General features: G+C 35.4%; 1 protein-coding gene and 1 pseudogene across 9 annotated transcripts in view; one reads left to right on the top strand and one right to left on the bottom strand.

Annotated features, from left to right (window-relative positions):
• Nfat5 (nuclear factor of activated T cells 5) overlaps positions 1 to 18944 on the bottom strand; it is an 85142-nt gene that overhangs the window by 36755 nt on the left and 29443 nt on the right. For 4 of the 9 annotated variants that reach the window (XM_057754122.1, XM_057754123.1, XM_057754125.1 and 1 more), the window contains 2 exons: positions 16822 to 16947; positions 1739 to 2297 (listed from right to left, as the gene is read on the bottom strand). In XM_057754122.1, the coding sequence (XP_057610105.1) occupies positions 1739 to 2297; positions 16822 to 16947 (685 nt within the window). Of the gene's footprint in view, positions 1 to 1738; positions 2298 to 2741; positions 2804 to 16821; positions 16948 to 18944 lie in introns of all 9 variants that reach the window. The other 5 variants (XM_057754131.1, XM_057754129.1, XM_057754127.1 and 2 more) reach the window with 4 other exon arrangements.
• On the top strand, positions 18056 to 18830 carry LOC130863909 (proteasome subunit alpha type-3-like; annotated as a pseudogene).

The raw sequence follows: 18944 nt of genomic DNA, 5'->3' as shown, positions 1-18944 counted from the left end.
CTGCTGCTTGATGGAGTTTCTGCTTCATGAATTATTTCATAAAAGGTTTGTCTTGACCAATGTCACTATACTTTCCCTGGTAACCTCAAATCATTTCTAAGATATATCTATCATACAAAAGCAGAAGCAGAAAAAAGCAGGTCAGGAAATCTCTTCAACCAGCAACAGTAAATCACTGTTTGATGCTGGCCATCCCCAAGTCCAAACTTTACTGTTCTTAACTGGTAATTTTAATAATTATTTCAGTACAAATAGTAAAATACCTTTCTCTGAAAATTTATAAAGACCTTTTCCACTGCAGCCCAAATAAGCACATATGCATTTCCTGGCATCCACACAACTTTCAGATCTGTACCGTCAGTCACACTTTCTCACATGACTCGGTGTGTTCATTATGTTTCAGAGCCTTAACCTACATTTTATAGTTGAGTAAATACTCCTTTTTCAAGTTCTGGACTATTAAAATGTGACATACTAGGAATGGCCATATATCTTGTTTGCTTTTGGAAATTGCCTAATCTAGACTTTTTGAAACTGTAAATCGTTTAAATTATTTAAGTATAGCATTCTAAAGAAGTTTTAAATAAAAGTATAAAGGAAAAAAGTATGTTAATTTTTTTCAAATTAATTTTCAGGTTAGACTATAAGGAAATGAGTTTTATTATGGGTTTTCAAACATGTTGAGTATAGACTTAACTAATTCTTGCTTAAATGGCTTACAAATTTATAATGCACACAGGGAATTATTTGCGGACATGTTTAATATACAACAAATATAATACTGAGTTGGCTTTTTAATGTAACAGATCAAAGAGGTCATCACAGAGTACGCCAATCTAACATTTCAGGCTTTTTTATTTTTTTGCGGCAAGCATGGATCCAAGTGATCCATGGTCACCTAAGGAATCATAGTCTGCCTCCTTAAAAACTAGTGAGTTAAATTTTACTGAATACACTGTAGAAAATTTAAGTTTAGCAACTAAATATTACAATTAAAACACTAAAGGGATCCTAAAGTAAATCATGCCAATTTGTATTATACCATGGTCTATTCTGTAATATAACCATTTAAATGTATTTGGTGAGCAGTGCACCAAAGGCACAGACGAAAGAGAAAGCTCAGATATGTGCCCATGGTCCTGCTTTATCATCTTCAAGAAAGAAACAGAATCCAGAGGGCAGAGGGACAATTTTTTTTAAGAAGTCCTGAACTAGAAAAATGTATCAAAGGAAAAAAAGATTCAAACAGAGGCACCTACATGAGAATTGAGTCATCTTTGTTTTTTTCTTGTTTTCATCAAGTAAAGATGAAAAACAAAAATAAAACATAAAATTTCTTGAAAATTATAATGGAATGAACCATATGAAATAAACTGCTAAAAGAACAAATTAGCTTCTGGAGAACATTTAAGTGTTTTAGCTAGCATCATCACACTGCTGCTTATTTCTTTTAAAATAAGCCCATCTGAAGTTTAAGTTATTTCAAAAACAGATTATCTTTTCTACTACCCCTAAACATAACCCAGAACAAAATTCCTTTGCTATAATCTACAGTTATTTTCAAATTATTTTTTTCTAGTAAAATTTATTTTAAGTTGAAAATTTCATGTACTTCAAGGATAAAATTAGCATTTTTTGCTTTATATGCAAATTTGAACTGAGAATTAAAAAAATTTGGGAATGATTTACTGTTGTTTTGCATAATGCTGATAGAACTTTAAAAAATGTGGATACCAACCCATTTCCAGCTTTTGAGTTGCCTTTGTTGTCCGTGGTAAGCTGAGAAAGCACATAGTGAGGTGCTTTGGCACTGTCGGCATCAAATATATCCATATTAGATTCTTCACAATCTCGTCGTTTGACCCCCGGCCTCTGCTTTGGATTTCGTTTTCGTGATTTACGAGGTACCTCAGTGTTATCATTGTAGGAACTGGTGCTCATGTTACTGAAGTTGGAGGGGGAATCCTCCATCCACATACTGCAGCTCTGCTCAGATTCCAATCCACACCCCTCATCCTGGCAGGACATCCGACTGTTATCCAGCAAGTCCTCAGGTGGTGGTGAGATGTACAACACTGTGTGCCTCTTCGGGGTTGATGGATGCTGCTGAACTGTGTTACCGGTTAACTGCTTTTCACTTACCCCTCTGTTACTTACCCCCACGGCTGAGGAGCAGCTCTCCACTTGCATAGCCTTGCTGTCGGTGACTGAGGTAGAATAAATGGTAGGGCTGGAAGAGGTGGTAAAGGAGCTGCAAGCACCGCCCATGGAGGAAGAGGAGGGAGCTGAAGAAGCATCTGCAGTGTACAATCCAAGAGTAAATACACTATACATGTTTTCACCTATGCTGGCTAGCAGTCCCAATGAAAATGTGATTTGTGAAGTGATTGTTTTCCCCAAACGAATAATTGGAATTTGGTTAAGTTTTAGAATATAAATGCTTTAAGCAATATAAAGCCTAAGAAATACAATTTTTTAAAAAATGCCCAAATAGCATTTTTACTTTTAATTGTTAAATTTTTAAAAATCTAATTTAGTGTTTTAAGCTGTAAAGCCAGAATAAAGCTTTTATTGCCTCAGCTGAATGTTCTGTTGAATTTTAATCATTAAAGTAGTACAGAAAACCCCAATGTGAAATATATATGTTTGTGGTCCACATTCAATGCCAATTAAATAATTCATTATAGAATTTGAAAAGTGGGACTGTGCTTAGCCACAAAATATTAAAATAAGTTTCTAACCTATGAAGCAGAGAACTACAGGTCATTTTTAATGCAGACACTCCCTGCTTCAGAGGCAAATCCTGGAATAAAAATATGAGAAAATAAATGAGAAAAGAGCTGCTGATTATTCCAGATACCAATTATAAAATGAAAAATAAATAGAGGAAAAAAAGATAATCCAACTGAACTGGTGGCAAAATGGAACTGGTACCATTACTATATCTGTAAAATCCATGAGAGGTGAGGAAGACTTAATGGGAACATGCTTGGTTGTAGAAGATAAACAGGTTGGCCAATGAGAATCTCAAAGATAAAAATAGCACATCAAAAGTAAGAGTAACAAAAAAAATCCATCCTTTAAGAATGAATAAAAAGCAGCAAAGGGTGGCTACTAGATGGACTTTTCCTAAAGTCTCATGTGCTCAAAAATTAGCTCCTTACCTATTAGCTCTCTTTTAAAAAGGCCTGCTAATTATATATGGTAGTGAATAGTAAATCTTACTGTCTAAAGTTTAACAAAAAAAATTAAGCATGAAAATTTCTAGAACACCAGAATTCCTATAAAAATATTTTCAATTATGTATCAAGTATGCATAGCAAAAAAAAGTAGATTTGCATAAATATCTGCAGAACAGACTGTGTGGCAGCTAGCAGTAGTGCTGGCTACACTCCTGCTCTAATCCTTAACAGCATAAACTCAGACACATTAACACTGCTTAGGCTGGACGTTACCTGTAGTTTCAAAAATACTATTTTATTGTGTACAAGATATAATTGAACACATAAAGAAAAACTGGTAATGTGCTTAAATTTGTGTCCACAGCCATTTATGCCAGTTTTAAAACTGTACAATAAAAATTTAAATGTGATGTAGTATTATTTAAATTGATGTACCATTATAGAAATCACAATATTCATTGTCAATTATAGTGCTAAAATGTAAGAAATTCAATGTTTAGATAATAAAAGGCTGTGCTAGTAAATTAACTGGACCAACTGAAAGCACGTTATCAAAACATGTAAATTACATAAAAGAATGAAGACCACCCCCAAATTTTCCATTGTTGTCAAGGTTGAAGAGCACAGGCATGTTAGCCATACATAATGTGATCTATGTAATGCCACACTCAAAATTTTTCTCCCAACTACCATAAGTCAAAGAACCTGAAGGAGTAGATGACACCAGTTCCACTTTTTAGTTTGTATCCTTGTCAAATGCAGCAGCTGAAACTAGAAAATTCAGTCACTTTTAAACTGCATTCCAATTTAAAGAAAAATTTATTAATTTTATATCATGCATTAATGCAATGTTTTCTTAGTAAATAAATATTCCTAAAGATCTGTAAAAACTACAAAATCTAGATGCTAATGTCAATGACAATTTAGAAGCTGATTTGTAGCCACTTTGGGTTTAAAGTTTTTTCCTTTTTCTTTTTTCCTTTGGAAAATGCTATGATCCTCATTTTGGACAAAACAAGAAAGATATATCTAATGTTCCTCCATCTGTTCCAACTATTAGCTACAAATGAACCTAAATTTTGTGATAGTTGTGTCTACATTCTTGATTTTCAGAGAAACACTAGAAGACAGCATGCACTATTTGCAATGGATGACACAAAGCAGCGTGAATGTTGTGAACTTGTATTTCTAAAGCACTTCCCCTTCCTCCTTTCTGAGTTTAACTTTCATGCACACAAGAATGCAAAATACAAGCATCCCTTCCAAGGACAAAGGGAAAGTATATATGTGCAAAGCCACAATGAAGTCAACAGCAAATTATGTATTTGTTTTGATCCAGGGTCCCTGGCTTACAGCTCCTAGCAACTTCCTACATTAAATAAAGCAATAAGCATCTGTGGTTAAAGTTTTGGCTTTCCACTTCAAAATGATAAAGATAAAAGATGGGTTTTGTTTGCTTGATGCTTTTCTTGACAGCGTCTCTCTTGCTTTTTAGTTTTAATTTATAACAAACACCTTTCAACCGCCTGAGACTGTATTAATAATGTGACTTGGGGAAAGTTGCTAAATGACATAAGATGGTAGGAGAGTCTGGTTGCCACAAGAATAAACTATGTCCTCAAAGGGTTAGTGCTCACCCATCCTCCAACTTCCAGGTAGCAGAAGGCCTGGGGGTTAGAGTAATAAACAACAGTCAAAGATTTAGTCAATCCTATTTATATAATGGAAGTCTCTTAATTCGGATATCCCAGGAAAGTGAACAAGAACACACCATGTCCCAAGAAAGAGGCACGGCCAAAATCCCACTTGAGACTGAGACTTCTAGACCTTGTCCTATGCCTCACCTCATTGTCTATTCATTTCTCTGCTTTAAAATACTTTTTATAGCCGGGCAGTGGTGGCGCATGCCTTTAATCCTAGCACTTGGGAGAGGCAATGGCACATGGATGTCTGTGAATTCCAAGCCAGCCTGGTCTACAAGAGCTAGTTCTAGGAGAGTCAGGGTTGTTACAAAGAGAAACTCTGTCTCGATAAACCAAAACTATTTATAATGAATTAGTAAATGTTTCCTGAGTTTGGAGTTACTGTACTAGTAAATTAATTAAACTCAAAGAGGGGATCATGGGAAGTTCAATTATAAGCAATTAGATCAATACTGAATTCTATTAAGTTAAATTGGCATACAAGCTGGGTTGAAGATTAAAAAGGATTTAGTATTTGAAATGTAAAATGCTTAGATTGTATAAGCATTACAGCAGCAGTGTCTGAGAGCTTATAGAGAACTATCTGCCCCCTTTCTCCAGAAAGCACTACAAAAGCACTTCCTAAAAATATATGTAAGACAATTACTTATTTACATATTAGCATTAAATTACCATGAAAAAATTCCATTGCATTATTTCATTAAAATGTAAAGATAAAAACAATAACAAGGACATTTTAGATTTCTAAACACTAGCCTGTCCATTTCAAGCATTCCCAGAAAAGTAATACAGAATATTTCTGGGAATACTATAAACATGTAATCATTCAAAAAATTAGTTGGAGCTGGGCCGTGGTGGTGCACGCCTTTAATCACAGCACAGAGGGCAGAGGCAGGCAGATTTCTGTGAGTTCAAGGCCAGCCTGGTCTACAAGAACCAGCTCCAGAACAGGCACCAAAGCTACACAGTAAAACCCTATCTCTAAAAACCAAAACAAAACAAAGCAAAAAAAAAAAAAAATCAATTGGTATTCTACAGAACTGAAGTGACAATAAAAAACCTTGCTTGTTTATATGTACATATTTTTTCCAATTCATTTTTTCATTGGTGGGAGGTGATTTGTCTGGAGCAGTCTTCCTATGTATCTCTGGCTGGCCTGGAATTCACAGAGACCTGCCTGCTGCTGCCTCTTCAGTGCTGTGATTAAGCAAATGTGCTCCGCTTTTTGGTTTTTTTGTTTTGTTTTGAGTTAGGGTCTTGCTATGTAGCCCAGGTTGGCCTTGTATTCACAGCCCTCTTCTTGCTGCATCCTCCTGAGTGCTGAGGTTGCAGCTGTGCACTACCACCCTGGCCTTGGATACTCATTTTTATTTATAAATTCTTGTGAAGAAAATACTGTGATTACTTCCCTGATCTGTTTTCAGTACAAACCCTTTTGTATGGTTGGCTGACTGGCTAGCTGGCTGGCTGGTTTTTCAAGACAGGGTTTCTCTGTATAACAGTCTTGGCTGTCCTGAAACTCACTTAGTAGACTGGAATGGCCTAGAACTCACAGAGATCCACCTGCCTCTGCCTCCCAAGTGCTGGATTAAAAGCGCGTGCCTCCACTGCCCAGCAGCAAAGACCCTGTTTTTTATCAGTTAGGACTGTTCAGTCTTTGTTAAATTGCTGCATATTAAAAAATATAGAGACCCCCAAATAAAAATGTTTTAATAAATGCTTTTATTTCTCTTTTAAGAGATTTTTATTGTATGTGTTAAGAAAATTATTTTTATTGTATGTGTATAGGTGTTTGCCTGAATGAATGTCATTGTACCGTGTGCTTGCATGTGACCACAAAGGTCAAAAGAAGAGGGCACTGGGTTGCACGAGACTACAGTCACAGACTACTGTGAGTCACCATGTGAGTACTGGGACTCACACCCTGGTCCCCGGAGAAGCACTTTTACTGCCGTACAAAGCAAAATAGGTATAATGTATTTTCATGATTAATTATACAATTTTATTTGTTCCTAGAGTCTCTTACCTATCTTTTATAAACATGGAAATTTTCCTGAACTCATTGAATCATCTAAGTAGCATATGAATATATTTTCATTTTCTTCTGCAAAATAACTATTTTTGAACTTAGCCTAATCTATATAAGATCCACAATATTTCCTGTGACCACAGAGAATATTACAAACCAAGAGGAAAACTGACCCTATCAGTCTACAATTTACTGGTGAAAATTTATACCCTCAATAGAATATATTAATTTTAAAGATTAAAAAGGAAGTGAATCTTGGCATAGTGGCATATGTTTTTAATTCCAGAAGTTGGGAAGCAGAGGTGGGTAAATCTCTGTGAGGAAAACATCAACATCACGTCTCTTGTGTCCTATTCTCTGCAAATTAAATGTCACCCATGATGATGAACTTGAACTATGCATATGGTTAAAATTTATTGTTATATTTATCTCTTCATTTATTTTATGTGTGTATGCTCACGTCATTGCATACAATTAGAGGTCAAATGACAAACTGTGAGTTGGTTCTCGGTCTGTCGTCTGAGTTCCAGAAATCCAGCTCAAGTTGTCAGGTGTGGTAGCCCTGTGTGCCGTCTTTTAACTGATAGAGGGAGTTAGAACACAGCTTAGTAGCAGAGCAATGCCTAACACATGCGACCCTGGCTTCACTCCCCTTATAAAGACACATCACTAAAGGCCACCAGGAATGTTCAAAGTGCCTGGGATAAAAGATTTGTCAGATAAATATGCCAGAATATACAAATATCTAATTTGTTAGAAAAATAAAAACTGGATTTTAAGTTTTATCACATACAGAAACTTATGTCTATTTCATTTATCTCTTGCTTAAACTACTCGTTAACCTGAAGAATTCAGTTCTAGATGGGTCATGTCAATTACAGGTTATTCATTAACATTTTAGTGCTTAAAATGACATTATAAAGGACTTATATTTTATCTGATCTAAAATACTTGGAGAGAGCTCTGAAATCAGAACTTTTCTTTAAAGTCCTCAAAATAAATAAACAGGTTTCACTGATTTAAAATATCATTCCATAAATGGTATTTAACTAAGACCCTGAGTTCAGATCTGATACTAGCAATTAAATATGCACATATATTTATACATTTTCAACTATCTTGTGCACATTAGTTGAATTTTCTAAAAGGTCACTACAAAGGCCATGACCTTCTGTACTGTGTTATGCAAACCAATAGTGGAACAGAGAAGGAGGCAACTACTGCCTACTCAAAAATATTCCTAAAAACCAATATAGGCACTTGGTACACACTTTCTGATCTTTAACAAACCATTGAATCTTGCTTATTCTTGATGAGGAGCAATATTTGTCTTATTGGCAAACATCTTGTCTCGTAAAAGTCACCAGATATATTTTCAAGTCTTATTTTCAGATCAAAAAAGACAGACACTGAGAAAAAAATTCTAAGGACATTTGTGTTATCAATAAACTGAAACATAGAAGACACAAAGTGGCTGCAAACCTGCTTTTTCAACACCTTACATGCCAACCTTCATTTTCTACTTTTCTTATTATAAATTATTGTAAAGTTTAAAACTTTACAAACAGATTTAGTTTCAATCAGTATCAATCCACTATTTAGGGAAAAAAGGAAGGAAGAAAGAATGAAAGAAAATAGGACTTATAAAGAAGTCTGAAAACAAGACCGACCTAGACCCTGGGTGAGATTGGATGGGTTAAGTGTCTCTGGTACTATTTGTCTTCACTATTGACAGACACTGTCATACAACCCACCACACGATGCCTGTCTTTGAATGGCGAAGCTAGAATGCAAGTTAAGCGTATTAATAGAAAAACAACTAGCATCCCAGCATATAAAATAAGCAATCCAGATTACTTTACAAAAAAACAAAAACAAAAACCCAAAAACTGTAGGATTGATCAATTTACATGTTTAAAACAGTTTCAATTTCCCACACGTACTTCTCCCACCCAATATAAGTTTACATGCTATAATAATCATCTTTTAAGATAAACTTTAAAATTGTAATTATTAACATCAGATAAATGCATGTAAATTTTTTACCCAAAACTTTGGTTAACCCATATTCACCAATATATTTTCCAGTTTATAAATGCAATCTAATCCATAAGCCAGAATGCTCTATTTTGTGTGGTTGTTTAAAAATTTTAGGCTGCGCCTTTATCCAAACATTCTTAAGAAGAGACATATTCTGAACAAAGCACTTAAAGCTATAATGAAGATCCTATTTCAAAACAAAACAACAAATACCAACTATCTTTAATTTCTTTGTCATACCAGTGGCCACATACTTCCATACAGGTCTTTCAAAAAATTACCAACTAGATATGGTTGGCCCATCATCTCAGCATTTTATAGGCCAAAGAAGAGGATTGCTATGCGTTAAGAAAGTGCTAAGAGTTAAGAAACTGGGATAAATAGTGAGTTCTAGGCCAGTCTGATAGTGTGATGGGGTCTCAACAAAACAACTGGATGTAAACTGGGTGGTGGTGCATACCTCTGATCCCAGCACTCAAGAGGCAGAGGCAGGTCCTGGTCTACAAAGCAAGTTCCAGGACAGTCAGGGCTATACAGAGGAATCCTGTCTCAACAAAACCAAAAGCAAAAAATCAAACAAACAAATCCTAGCATTCAGGAGACAAAAGCAGGCAGACCTCTGTAAGTTCAAGGCTAGTCTAAAATCCATAGTGAGACCCCCCCACACCTCAAAAAAATAATGCTGAAACATAGATTGCTCATTTTATGAATAAAATATAGTTTAAAGATTTTTTTCAAGTGCTTAGTCAACTCTGCAAAACTATCATATTTTAAAAGGGGGGGGGGGACTGTGTTTTATTGTAGCCCAGGCTGGCCTCAAACTCCCTGTGTGCAAAGAATGACCTTGAACTTCTAATCCCCTGGCTTCCACCTCCAATATTGTGGGACTACAGGTGTATGACACTATGTCCAGCTTACACAGTGTAGGAAATTTAAACCTTGAATACACTAAATAAGCACTATACCAAACTGTACCCACAGCCTTAAAATGAATTTATGATTTACTATAATTGTTATAACTAATATTATTATTAGTGTAAATATATTTCATGCATCTACATACCCGAGGCCATGTAAAACATATTTTTGAGTGAAACATGACTGAGCGGAAAAAAGCTTAAGCCGTGCCCTAGCATCCATCAAGGAGTACAACAACTTCATCAAGAAAGAAGAAAGGTGCCGGGCAGTGGTGGCGCACGCCTTTAATCCCAGCACTTGGGAGGCAGAGGCAGGCGGATCTCTGTGAGTTCGAGACCAGCCTGGTCTACAGAGCTAGTTCCAGGAAAGGCTCCAAAGCTACAGAGGAACCCTGTCTCGAAAAACCAAAAAAAAAAAAAAAAAAAAAAAAAAGAAGAAAGGTACTTGTAGCTAGAAGGGTTGAGATACAGCTGCAATGATATACAATTCTAACATTTTCTTCACCTTCTTCCTATGACTTTTTGTTATTTTGGGTTTTTTTTCCTTTTTCTGGGTACTAAATATTGATCTCCGATCCATGTGCATGCTAGGTATACACTGGACCACTGAGTTACATGTCAGCTCTTGTTTTGTTGTTTAACAGAATCTTACATGTATTTGAGATTCTCCTATCTCTGCTTTTGAGTACTGGGATTACTGGTTTTGTTTTGTTTGAGACAGGATTTCTCTCTGGAACTCCAGGCTGGTCTCGAATTCAGAGATCCACCTGCCACCACCCCTCTCTCCACAGAGCTGGAATTAAAGGCATGCACAAACACCACCCCTGCCCCAAATTCCTATAGTTTTAATTTAGATGATTAATAGGTCTAAAACGACTTAAAGCATAGCTGTTCTTTGGTTAGAGATCTTTAATTTTCTAGTGTCCTCTCTAGTATAAATAGCACTCACTCAACAGGTTGCTTCAATGTAGAAAATACTTGTTAGATACTTGAAATTTATTAATTGCCATAGCATAGAATTCAAAGAACCTAAAAAGGTTCTCTTAGAAAGTTTGTATCATAGATATTAAAAAGTTACAAACTTAAATTACATCATTAAAACTCACTAATCATCCTTTCTGTGATATTGCCAAGTCAGCAAAAGTGAAGGCTCATCTGCAATCAAACCTCTACTTCATAAACAACTCACCAAGGCCAAGGAAGGCATTGCTGCTGGATGTTAGCACTGCTTTATTAGAGGTGCTGAAGATGGCTCAAGAGCATAACATGTAGAATTCACAAAGCTTTTAAAACCTTAAACAAGTGCCAAAGAACACTTTTGTATGCTAATATACAATTGTAATGAGCCTGTGTATGTCAAGTTGGTGGAGGCTCTTTATGCTGAGAACTATATAAACCTAACAAGGTTGATGTCAACTTGGGACAAAACTGACCAGGAGAGAATCCCAATAAAGTGGTTGATTGAAGTTGTGTGGGGCTTACAAATTTCACAGGCCAAGGATGTCAAAGAGAACTTCAAATATAAAAATGAACAACAATAAAACAAAAACACAAACACCTTGGCTCATTTTCTTCTAAACAAACAAAAAAGCTACAATAAAATTTTACCCTGATCCAGGTATGCTGACACACGTCTATAATCCCAGTACTTGGAGGGTCAGGAGAATCAAGAATTTGAGATCATCCTCTGCCCCATAGCTCAACGCTATCTGAGACCTTCTCATAAATAAATAAATAAATAAGTAAGTAAGTAAGTAAGTAAGTAAATAAATAAATAAATAAATAAATAAATAAAGCAGTCCATCAAATGGCTTGGGCAAGTGAAGGCACTCACTGCCAAACCTGAGGATCTGAGTTTGATCCTGGGCCATATAAAAGGAAAGAAATTCCCAAAAAGTTGTCCTCAAACCTTCACAAGCACACCACATTCCTCAATAAATAAATAAATGTTATAGAACAAATTTAAAAATTACCAAAACAAAACAAACCCAAAACCAAGCCAAAGTAGAACAGAATAAAAACCCTACACTGAACTAATAATGGAAATTTTCAACAGAGACTCTCTATGTGTGATGTATTGGGGGGGTGTATTCACTAATGTGGGAGTATATATGGAATCCAGCCATTGACATCAGGATAATCTTCCTCAATCACTTCTCTATTTTATTTTTTGGGGGACTCGTTTTGCTTGTTTTCTTTAAAAAAAAAAAAAAAAAAAAAAAAACTAAAACTGAAGCTTGCCATTCATTTTTGACTAGACTGGCTTACCACGGAGCCTTTGAAAGATTCACCTGTCTTTTCACACACACGCTCTACCACAGTGACAGGGTCACAGAAATGCACCAATGCAACAAGGTTTTACACAGAGTCTGCAAATCTGAGACAAGGTCTTCAATCACTTTCAGCATTTCCGTAGACCTCAAGAGACATTCTATTGTACATGCTTTATGACTGTAGCTATCTATAAATGTTTTAAAAGCTGCGTTGTGAATTAGCATACTGAGGCTATACTGCTTCTAAGAAAGACAAACTAGTAACCCAGAATTTGGAAGCCAGAGGAATTGGAGTTCCAAGCTAGGCTTGTCTATATAGGGAATTTGAGATCCTGTCCACATACATGCATAATAAATACTAACATAATTACTTAAAGTAAAATATAAACTTTATGAAAACAATGAATTATACACTAGCTATTAACTTTTCACTGAATTATAAAACGTATAGTTTTATCAATTCTTTGTTGTTATTTTAGGTTTTTTTGCTTTTTTTCGAGACAGAAAATCACCCTAAGTAGCCCAGGCTGGCCTCAAACTAGCAGCCATCCTTGAAGGCTATTGAAAGATTTTTAACTCAAATTCTTGAGGTAAACAATGAATTGCTTGCTGGGTATAGTAGCACATACCTATAATCCCAGCACCCTAGAGGCAAAGAGAGGGGAAACCCCCATTGTTTGAAGGCAGTTTATTCTAAATATAAACTAAGAAATATAATGCCCATCAAATATCCCCCAAATGAAAATAGCCAAACTAATTTGACTTTTTTGGTGTCTGTGTTGGGGTTGGGGGGAGGGCAGTCGTCCCATGTAGCTCAGGCTGGCTTCAAATTCACTATGTAGCAGAGGAAGACCTGATCTTCCCACCACTTCTCAAATGCTGGTATTATAGGTATACTAGACCTGATTTTTTAAATTGAGACAAAAAAAATGGTTAATACTGATTTCCATGAAAGATTTAGTATTATAAACTAATCTCAGGATTAAAAACTCTAAATGTGCTGGGTGGTGGCAGCACCCACCTTTAATCCCAGCACTCAGGAGGCAGAAGTCCAAGGTCAGCCTGGTCTGGAAAGTTCCCAAAAGCTTACAGAGAAATCCTGTCTCGAAAAAAACAAAAAGAAAGAAAAACTCTAAAAGCCTAAAAATAATATTTGATTTGCTATAATTTGTTGGTCAACTCCTTATTTTGCTAATACTATTAATTATAGTGGTATATTATTTGTGTTTTAATAAATAAAGCTTGCCTGAAGATCACAGGGCAAAGCAGCCACACTAGTCAGTCGTACAGGCCAGAGTGGTGGCACACACCTGTAATCCAAGGACTAGGGAGAGAGGCAGACAGATTTCAAGGTTAACCTGGGTTACACAAGATTGATCCAGTAACAGATCCAGGTGGTGGTGGTTTACACCTTTAATCCCAGTGTTTGGGAATCACACACCCTTAATCCTAGTGGAGACAGGAGGGAGGGATGTGGCTGGGTTGAGAGGGGAATATAAACTGGGAGACAGGAATTCACTGGAGTGTGGAGTCTGAGGATTCCTGGAGACAGGATCTTGCCCTTTCAGTCTGAAGATTTGATAGAGGTAAAAGTGGTTGGTTGCTTTGCTCTTCTGATCTTCAGCTTGAACCCCAAAATCTGTCTCTGAGTTTTTATTATTCGTGCAACAATTAATTCATTGACTTTTTTTTTAAAGAAATGGCCTCTGTCATAGCTACCTACGGAACCTGCAACATGATCTAAAGTTTTTATTTCTGAATCTGTCATTTATTGACATATTGGACTTCGAACTCTTAACTAGTTTCCCAAAAGAATTTTTTTTCCGTTTTTTTTTTTTTTTTTTTTTTTCGAGACAGGGTTTCTCTGTGTACAGGCAGGTGAACAAATTTCGAACTAATGAAAGATTTTGACCTTGTCTTCATATAGAAGAGGAGAGGCCTCCTACCCTCGTCTCCTTCACCCTAACCCTGCGTCTCATAGAGTAAAAAAAGAAGATACTAGAGTATGTAAAGGAGTAATAGTATAAAGCCAAAATCCTAACAAATTAAAAGGAGCTGAGAAACATCCTTTACCCAGGATTCTGGATTGTGGATCAGCAGCATCACATTTATTTACGCCCTCAGTAATATGTGAGGCAGAAAGAAAAAAGAAAATTGGTGAATCTGAGAAACACATTTTTAATAAATAATAAAGAATGTCATGAACACACATATTCCCGGTCTCTAAAATTTTTTAAGATTTAAACTGATTTAAAATGTGTGAAACACAAACCTTTATGGCAGAACTAGAAGTCTGTTCCCACCAGGCCCTCATACCTGATAGCAGCCAATCCAGCTCCTTCAAAACTCTGAAGAATTAACTATATCAAGAGTCATCATTTTTATGCATTTCACATGTAAACAGCAAATGCTACAGATTTTTGTTTTGAAAAACATCAGATATTAAATTAATGTGCATTTTCCCTAACTATCAAGCTTTTGGTCAGAAGGACACTGAGTAACTTGGTAATATATTCCCAGTTTTTCTCTTTGATAGTTGTATCACCAAAGTTATCAATCTGATAAATAAAATTGTGGCTCCAATGATTTCACATATAATACATACTGATGTCCCTAGAACTACTACTCTGTAATTTAAACTCTTATCTTTAACAATATATAATAAAGGAGTCTTTTCGATTAACAAGACATCAGAAAATAGAATAAACTAAAAAAGAAGAATTGCAAATTAAAAGAATGATTACTTGGATTTAAATTACAGAAACTTTCTGTGAAATGAAAACTTTCAAAATTACCTTTTTATTCTCTTTACCACTTTTATAATGCCAATGATTTCAAGCTAGTAAGAATTTACTGGGGTCTGTCTTGGTGGTAGAGCACCTGCCTATCATGCATGAGGCCTTGAGTTTAATCCCAAGGTAGAAATATAAATACATTTATATATATTTATATATATATTTTTATATATATTTATATATATATATACATATATACACACACACAGAGATAGTTTTAGAATATTTCCTTTGGTCAAATCTTTTATTTTTATGTTCCAGCTCATTGCTTTGAATCTAATTTACCTGGAAGGAATTTCTCAACTATACAGAAGGTGAAACTTTTCATTAGTGACCCCAAATCAAGGGCTTTAAATATTTACACATAAGAATTTCTGAAACATGTAGTGCTATTTAAAAGCAAGTGTTGTTCTTTTTCTAAACTTGGCTAATTTTTTTTCAGCTTTTAAAAGGAACTGGATCTACTGTAAACAGATGTTAAAAAGCACAGAAGAAACAGACTTGTAGTTCTATGTAGATTCAAAATGTCCTTAAAAAAACAATTTCAAGACACAAAAGAAATCAGTTAGTCAATTTCTACGTGTGGATTTAAAGTGAAACAATACTCCTTTAAAATATTTTCTATTTTATTTTATGATTCAATCTTTAAAAACTAGATTTAAGCTCCAAATTCAAAAAAAAAATATTCAGAGCCACTTTAGAATCTGGTGGATATGAAGTGAACCAGATCATCTTATCAAATTGATCATAAAAAATGCATTAATTCACAATTAAATCCACAGAAACTGTTAGAAAATGTCTGGCCACACATGAACAGTGAGAAGGGCCAATATTTCTTTATCATGCTTAAATCTTTCCTGCCCTCAACCAAGAAGGCTTCATACTGCACTGTTTGGCTTGAGAAAGGCTAATGCGGGTTAGTGCATATAAGAAATTAAATATCTGCTGCTAGAACACAGTACCAATACTGTCATTAGGACTACAGCCTTCCCTTTTGATTTTTCCTTGTGAAGTTTTGATGGACTTTAAATACCACTTTAAAAGATAACAAGTATCACAAGGCAGGAAACCTCTATAGGAAAGATACAACCTTCAGAAAAGTAGGAATAATGTATCCATTTTTCTAAAGCAAATACATTTAGCATCCTATAAACCCAACTTCTTAAAGTACTATAGTTGGGCAAGCTAATAAGGAAATCATTCATACTAATTTATTATTAAAGACTTTTTTCCTATTAGTTTATCTGTCATGTTTTATCCTAATTCAAAGAAAAGTCTGAACCAATTTAACTATAGTTATAAAGTGTATGATTTGAGAGCTGAGACAAACTTCAAACATTTTTAATGCTTTTCACTGGTACTGGAGAGTGTATTTACATATAGTACTCAATGTTTTTATTATTTTCCATGAATTCAAAATAAATCAGGCCACATGTATATTTAAATATAGGAAAAAGGTTATAGTTACATCCCTATAAACAGAAAAGAACCTTGAGAACTTGAGTCCTTTTTCAGATCATATAACATTTTTCCCTTTGAGCAAGTCTTTAAAAAAAATACCATTTTCTAGCCATAGCTTGGTATTTAACCAATTTATGTGCACTCAACAGTCATTTTAAATTGGTTCCCATATCTGAACACAAAGTCCATTTTAGGAGATAGCATTTACAAATGTACAAAATTTAAAATTTTTATATATACATATATATAAATTTTAAAAAATGAAAAAATTGAAAACCTTTCAATTTAAAGGGTATAGTCTTTAAACCCTTCTAAAACAAACCCTCAAATCATACTCTTTTTGATGTAACTTTGCCAATACTGTTCATGTAGGCCAGATAATACCCTAGTTTTCATGAGTGAAGTAAAATGGAATGCATACCAGCAGCAACTACAGCTGGAGGAGGCGAGCCTGCCTCACCACCACTTGTCTGACTCATTGATGCTACAGAAGTTTCTCTAGGTGGAGGTAACTGTAACTCCTTTGGGAGAAGATCATAGACAGATTCTGTAGGGAGGAAAAAAATTTGAAGGTCAATCAATAACCATGTACAGGAAATAAGTATCTTTTCTCTTTTGAGAATTATAAATTCACACAAAAAACCCTGCATCATGAAGGTTGTGAACAGTATTAGCTGTATTTGTTCTTTTAGTATATAATCTTATTAAAAACTGAAGAATGAATTTTCCATTGTTTCTACTGATTTTGGTTTTACTTTTATTCTTTATTTGTTCAAGATCATCTCTAGAAAAACATATATTTTTAAAACTAGCTAAAACTAAAATCATAATCCAAAAACTTATAAAGGTTTACAGACACAAACACATAAATTTAAATGGAAAAGCAAGGTGAAATCCATTTATGATCCTAACACAAGCAGCTAAGACAGGACCAGAAACCACAGGTTTGAGGCCATCCTGACTCACAAAGTTAATTCCAGACTCGCTTGGGTTATACAGGAAGACGCTATCTCCAAAAATAAAAACTACCCCTCAAAAAGTGTTTCTGAGCCAGACAATGGTGAGGCACTCCTTTAATACCAACACTCAGGAGACAGAGCCAGGAGAATCTCTGAGTTCGAGGCCAGCCTGATCTACAGAGTGAGTTCCAGGACAGCCAGGGATACACAGAGAAACCCTGCCTTGAAAAACAAACTAAACAACAAATAAAAAAGTGCTTCTGAAAGAAAATGCTCCCTCCAACATTGGAGACTAAACCAAGGGCTTCAGGCATGCTAGGCAAGCACTTCACCACTAGGCCCCTGCTAAGACTTCTCTAACTAAGACTTTCTGTAAGTAAAAACACTTTAGGAGATGATAAAAATGTTCCATAATTAGATTAAGGTGATGATTAAACAACTATTAAATTTTACTGTTTTAAATGTATTCTTACACACACACACATGCACGCCCATGCGCATGGCAAAGGCAGTAGGTCTGTTAGTTGAAGACAGTCTGGTCTACGGATCAAGCTCCAGGCCAGCCAAGGATATAGAGTGAGACAGTGTCTCAAAAACAAAACAAAAATAAGCCAGAAAGAAAAGGAGCCTGGCTTTGAGTAATGCCAGGTTTATGCTTTAGTAATTCCACCATTTGGGGAGCTCAAAGCAGAAGGAATGTTTAGGTCAGTTTGAGTCACACAGTTAAGTTCCAGGTTAGCCTGGACAATCAAGTAAAATCTTGAGTAAAAAACTAGAGTAAAATTCTCTCCTGATGGTAGAGTTTTCAAGATGAATATGCTATGAAGGTTGTGGGAAACAGCAGTACAGTTATTGGGAGCAGATGTAAAGACATCTATGCTATCTTTGGGGTAGAAAATAAGTCCTTTCTAAACTTTATGAAGAAGGCTTTAATAAGCAATTCTTTAATGGTGACCAACATATTAGAATGGCAGCCACAGGTTTGTTGGCAGATGTTCATTCATTAGCAGACGCTGCAAGAAGAGCAGCATCCCGACATTAGTTCTAACTTTAGCTGAAACACTCCTCTAAAACATCTTGTAGACTGGCCATATCTGTACACACTTATACACATCACTGTTAAGCCTTTTGGCTGCAGTTTCAAGTTAGATATTACAGTATGAAAGAGGATGCACAGCTCTAAATGTATCGACCCATAGGGTATTTCATAGTTATTGGGGTTGTACCATTAGCAAAGCCAGGAAGCTGCAAAGAAAGAAATAAAAAAGCTTCTGATGAAAGAAATTACATCCTGTGGTACAGTTAAAGGAGTTGCAAAATATTTTGAGGATAAAGCTTTTGAACTAGAGCTCAGATGGGTTGGAGAATAAACTAAAGGAATATGGAATCATTCTAAAAGATATAAAGGAGAAAGCAGAGAAACAGGCTGAGGAATCTTTGAGAAGATAAATCAGATGATGACAATATGTAACATTTTCTCACCAGCTCTTGTTTTATGCATCTGTGACAGTTCCATAACACTAGCACAGCACCATGGGTCATATAAACCCACTATTCAATTCATTAAATTTTTGTCTTACCAAAA

The sequence above is a fragment of the Chionomys nivalis genome, chromosome 21 (assembly GCF_950005125.1).
Source record: "Chionomys nivalis chromosome 21, mChiNiv1.1, whole genome shotgun sequence".
NCBI classification, from domain to species: Eukaryota; Metazoa; Chordata; class Mammalia; order Rodentia; family Cricetidae; genus Chionomys; species Chionomys nivalis.
Note: the sequence above shows the minus strand (reverse complement) of the source record. Positions and strands in the feature narration are given on the sequence as shown.